Genomic DNA, 5,738 nt, shown 5'->3' on the forward strand with positions numbered 1-5,738 from the left:
GCGGGGGGAGCAACCTGGGTCATGTTTGTTTTTTTTACTTGTGGTTTAAAATAAGTCAGCACTAAAATGAAGAAAGACGGACTCCTTCGTTATTCAGATCTGTCCAATAAATGAACTGGGGTATAACATTTTCCATATTAATATCTTGCATTTACACATCTGTAATTAATTTAGCACAGCAGTGTTTAATTTCCTGAAAATTAGTCAGTTAATATGAATGAAGGATGCAGCATTTGGTGCAAAGGTTTGATTTTAATAAGGCTTTTTGTAGTTTTGTGTGTAATGCTTCATTTTGCACCATGAGTGAGGTGTTTTGTACTTTGGGTGTGTGATTCTGTGAATTGTGTTTTGAGACAATGGGTGCTGTTGTCAACATTGTGTGTTAACAATAAATAAAAAATGTCTTTGATGACACTGTTGCTTTTGGTCCTCTCTTCATGTCTTTCATGTCTCTGTCCACTGTCTACTGAAATATGAAAAGCATGTTAATGAGAGGACAGATGAACCACCACAGAGCTTCAAAAGTTGCTGACAATGCCATGTCACCACATCCACTTCAGAGGCAAACCGGAGAGGTTTACTGTGTGTGTGTGTGTGTGTGTGTGTGTGTGTGTGTTTGTTGTGTAGTGTGGCTGTCAGAATATGGAAGAGCTTTAATGAATTTGAATGGGCCCTTTGCTTCACAGAGTACAGGCCATTATTTCAGAGACAGACAAAACCAGAGGAAGGAGACAGAAATGAAAATTTCCTAACATGAATGTGAAGGTTGTGTTGTGATTGTAAATATGTGTTTTGTTAATCTGCTGCTTCAACAGACTGTTCTGCTTTGGTGGAGAGATGCATGACTAATCCTCTGTGTTGGCTCCAAATATTATGTAATGAAAGGATTCCCTCACCAACTTCCTGTCTTCGGCACTACAATCACCGCTTCCGCCACTCTACAGTAACATACAATGCCACTCTCTCTGAGTGACAACAGTAACCATGGCAACTGCATCTTCATATAATAAAATATAAAAAACTGGGGTGGAGACAGCTTTTCAATGAAACATTTTGCAGGCTAAGTTAAATGATGCCTTTGTCTGTAAACATATAAAGTGGAGAAGAGTGGAGAACAGATTGTTTGGTTGCTGAGCCAAACCAGACAGTGATGGCGGTGCAGAGAATGGACTTGATGCCTCCTCTGTAGAACTGCATCAGTAGGTCCTGGGGCAGGTTAAACTTCCTGAGCTGGCGCAGGAAGTACATCCTCTGCTGTGCCTTGTTGATGATGGCGCTGATGTTGGACAATCACTCCCCTTATTGATCCTTTGTTTTTTTAAAGAGGCCACGCACATCCTTTTCACAGATCTTTAGAGGTGGGGACCAGGGAGGAAGGGTGGTAATTGTCAGGTGAGTGGCTGCAGTAAAATGCATTCAGGTCATCTACCAGTTGATGGTTCCCCACAGCAGCGGGGATGGCTTCCTGTAGCCAGTGATGCTTTTGAGGCTGCCTCACACTGACAACGGGTTGTTGACCGAGACCCGGTCACTCATCTTTTCAGAGTAGCTCCTCTTTGCTGCTCTGATCTCCCTTGTCAGTGTGTTCCTGGCCTGGCTGTACAGAATTCTGTCCCCACAGCTGTAGGCCTCCTCTTTGGCATGATGAAGCTGCTTGAGTCTTGCTGTGAACCAGGGCTTGTTGTTGTTGTTGTATGTACAGAAGGACTTGGTAGGCACACATATCCTCACAAAAGCTGACGTAAGATGTCACAGTGTCAGTGAGTTCATCCAGCTCTGTAGCTGCATCATCAAATACACTCCAGTCTGTGAATTCGAAGCAGGCCTGTAGCTCTGACTGAGCCTCCTCTGTCCAGCTCTTCATTGTTTTGACCACTGACTTCGCAACTTTAAGTTTCTGCCTGTAGGTTGGAATAAGATGGACCATACTATGGATAAATGATGATTGTGGTTATGATGATGATTATAAATGATTATGATGGATAAATGAGTTGCTCGCTGCAGCATGGTTGTAGCACTGGGTGACGGTAACTTGTGGTGACAGATGAGTTGTCAATTAATTGCGGGGTTGGTGGTCTGCATGGACAAAGTGGAGGGAAAAAGTCCTTAATTCATGACCATGCAAGGCAGACCATAGTGATCGTATTTTGCTGGCTGTCTCCTTTTCCCTGCAGCCTTTCCCCCAGTCTGTAAAAGGCAGTTTCTGCCTCCTCAGCTCTATTCATAGTTGCATTTGCTGCAAGCCATGCATGTCAATTTTTAATGTATGGAATATGTGAATGAACATTCATAAAAGATTTTCTCAGGAGGCAGGATGGGTTGGTCCATAATGTATCTGAACATGTAAGGTTTTTATCAGCTCAGCATTTTAGACCTGTGCTGGGACTGATGAATCAAATATTGTATGAAGAGCACCACGCCAGACTGAGACAATCTTATAAAATTGGCCTGTGTAATAAATTGTGAAGGAGCCACAATGTTTGGTGTCGTAGTGTAGACACAGATCTGTAAGGTTCAGTATTGTAAAAATGGGCAGTGTGCACAGCAATTAACCCTGTTCCAGAGTGGATCCAAAACAATGTCCTTTTTAAATTATCACCATGGAAATGAGGTCATGAAGAGATGTTGAGGAAAGAGGAATTTTCGAACTTCCTTCTTTGGGTTCACTAACTCTAAATTTTATTGGTGTTTAATGATATATTAAGTTGAATAATTGAAATAGTTGAAATAAACGGTTATGCAACTAAATTGTGCATTAATAAAACACAAATTGCTGAGTTGTGCAAAGTCCAGCAATTACATGGCAGCCAGCCAGTCAGAGGTCCTGCAGCTGCTTTGTGTGTTGCACCGACCACAGAAGGAAAAACTATAACTGTTAAAGCAGGAAACAAGTGAACTGTGAGATGGAATATGATGGAAAGTGACAGTTAAAAGCCTTTTTAAAGCATGTTTTGTGAATCTATTTTTATAATAAATGTATCATTTGAGTTTTTTTTGTAATATACTGTACTGATAAAATATTGCTTTAAGCAATCCATTTATTGCATTATATACTGAAACTGGAAGAGGCTGGAGAGTTTGGGGAGCAGAAGAGTTTACTGAATGGTGATGAATCAATGGCTGTAATTCAGGCAGATATCAGACAGAAGATGTATAGAGAATATCTACAGCATTATACTGTAGCTTTAAGAAGGAGGCTCGCAGGCTGAGACCTTTATTGACTGACTGGCGCCATCTAGCGTTGTGACAGCGCACTGACATACAGTTAGCAGGAAGTTTCTGGGTTTCTGACCGGCTTTAGAACTTCAAATCATCTGATGCTGCACACATGTGTCTGATCAGCAGCCACTTAACTCAGGTGTGTCTGCTGCTTGCTTCAGTCACTTTGAGTGTTGCTCTGTGTTTTTTACAACCAAGTTCTCATCAAGGTAAAGTGATTCCTTTCTTTGTGCCTCAAAAATAATAATAAAAAACCCAACAACACTAAAAATGCATTAAGTATTTGGATGCATGTTTATTGGGGTGGGTTGTAGCTCTGTGAACTTTAAAAAAAAACAAAAAAACAATATTTTAAATGTTCAAATGTTTTAGCAGTTTAGCTGCTTCTGGCTACTGCCTTCCTGTACCCTGACACTAAAGCTGCTTCTCATATCTGTTCATGTAGATACAGGTTACTAGCTACTGCAACATAAAAAAAACAGCTTTTCAGGTGTCATTGCAGGTAAAGAACAAGAATGACTTTTTTTATTGACATGTTTTAGTGACAAACTTAAAGGAATGTATTAGTTATTTTAGTTGTTTTTGTGGCCCATGAAGGCTGTTGTGAGTGGTAGTTGTGACCACTCTACATAACAGGTGCAACAAAAGCAGGATTATTTTAAGATGGGATCAGATGCTAGTTATCACTTCCTTGTCTGGTAATTTTCTTAGTAAATATATCTCCTGTGGAGACAGAAACCCTCCACATCTCCTAATGAACATGTATCAAAGCCCGATATGTTCCTCTGTGCCACAAAGTTTCATTGTCCAATAACTATTAAAACAGTCATCAGTGAGGCCCAGTGTTGCATAACATGCCCATTAACCTGAACACACACACTAGAGTGTGGAAGCAGGAGGGTACCACTGAAAATAGCCCCAAAATGAAACACTATTAAGCCCATTTGCCACAGTGCCAGACCAGTAGAGGGTAAACCTTTGTAATGATTCACATTCTACAGTTAAAATGTATTGTACTTAAGCATATTTTGAATATGGACTGATCTTGATGAGCCAGTTTGTGTCTTCATTGTCTGACAATGCCCTTCCTTACAATGCAGGCTGAATATGAGTCATCCTGGACCAAATGGAGGGAACCTACCCTCTCACACTAACAGTGGTGCATCAAACTCCAGGCAGCAGGATACAGGGCTGCACGGCACCAGTCAAGACCCAGGACCTTCATGCAATCCCCAGCACCATGTCTCTGCCAGACCTTTGTTGTATATCCATGCTCCACCTCCACCCCCACCCAGTTTCCTCCACTACCAGTGGCCCATGCCCTTCTCCTATAACCCCTTTGCTGGCTTCCCAGGCATGGGTAAGTCCTGTAGGTTTTCCTGCCTTTTAGTGTTTGTTACAAATGCCTGTACAACGCTGTTGTCTTATATACAGCCCTGAAACATGTCAGATGTGCACTTTAGAAGTCTCTAAACTGATATCAGGTAACTTAATTACACTGGAAGTGTTTGTACACTTGAACCATTCTCAGTTCATTTGAAGAATTTTTTTTTTTACCTCTCAGGCTATGGTATGGTCATGCCCACCTTTTCCCCCTACATGGAGGCTCCAACCTACATTCTGCCTCAGCCTCACATCCAGCCAGTTGACTACAGGCTCTTACTCCAGCCCCAGGTCCATGTACCCAGCACATCCATCCAGAACCCAAACCAGACGCATAGAATTCGTCTGCCTCATACTGTCCCTGTTAGGCAAACTGTGAACATTGAGGTCCAAACAGAACCCCCACAACCCACACAGACAAGTGTAGGTCACTATGGTCAGAGAAGCCCAGTTGTCGGGTCAGATTCTGGGCATGGAACTACCTCAAGTTCCCCATCTTCAAGCACCAGTTTTGAAAAAAAAGGCTCTGAGGCTGAGAACTATACTTTACCTCACAGTGATGTGAAAGACATCCAGGTTAACAGGACCTGCACAAGTGATGCGGTTTTTAACATCATAGAGCCCACAGAAATGGAAACTGCCCAGTCATCTATCAGAGCAACTCTAGAAACACAGAGGAGCTGTAATGACACTGTTGGTAAGGAGAATGTTTCCCCTTGCAAAGAAGATCACTGCAATATGGGTTCAGTGAGTTCCCCAGATAGTGAGGGCCCTGTTTGTAGCTCTTCTCAACAAGAGGATGAGGTTGCCAAAGAGAGAAGTGTCTCTAGCTCCAATATTCTGATAAGTTGGGGCAGTGGTACACCACAGGCAACATTGATGAATCTGCCAGACAAAGTACTGCCTCAGAATGACCAGCAGCTGCTGTCTTCTGAAACTGAATTGGAGCATGAAAAATTAGTTGGCCAGAGTCCAAATGAGACCAATAATGATCAACTGGTAGCTGATAACATTAATATTAATGATGCTGCTGAGAATATCCTAAGTTCTAAGAACAGTGAAAACTTTTTCAAGATCCTCAAACTGCCTTTCACTCTTCATGAGATTTTCTTTGACTCCAGAAGTGACTGTGAGCC

The 5,738-nt window shown here is 42.0% G+C and overlaps 1 protein-coding gene across 1 annotated transcript in view; it reads left to right on the plus strand.

Moving 5' to 3' along the window:
- Nucleotides 1–3,322: 3,322 nt before the first annotated feature.
- The window catches only part of buc (bucky ball), a 2,540-nt gene continuing 124 nt past the window's right edge, over nt 3,323–5,738 (plus strand). The window contains exons 1-3 of the mRNA XM_020585468.1: nt 3,323–3,428; nt 4,320–4,579; nt 4,784–5,735. Coding sequence (XP_020441124.1) covers nt 4,327–4,579; nt 4,784–5,735 — 1,205 coding nt within the window. The 5' untranslated portion in view covers nt 3,323–3,428; nt 4,320–4,326. The remainder of the gene's footprint in view (nt 3,429–4,319; nt 4,580–4,783; nt 5,736–5,738) is intronic.

The sequence above is a fragment of the Monopterus albus genome, unplaced genomic scaffold, assembly GCF_001952655.1.
Source record: "Monopterus albus unplaced genomic scaffold, M_albus_1.0 scaffold367.1, whole genome shotgun sequence".
NCBI lineage: Eukaryota > Metazoa > Chordata > Actinopteri > Synbranchiformes > Synbranchidae > Monopterus > Monopterus albus.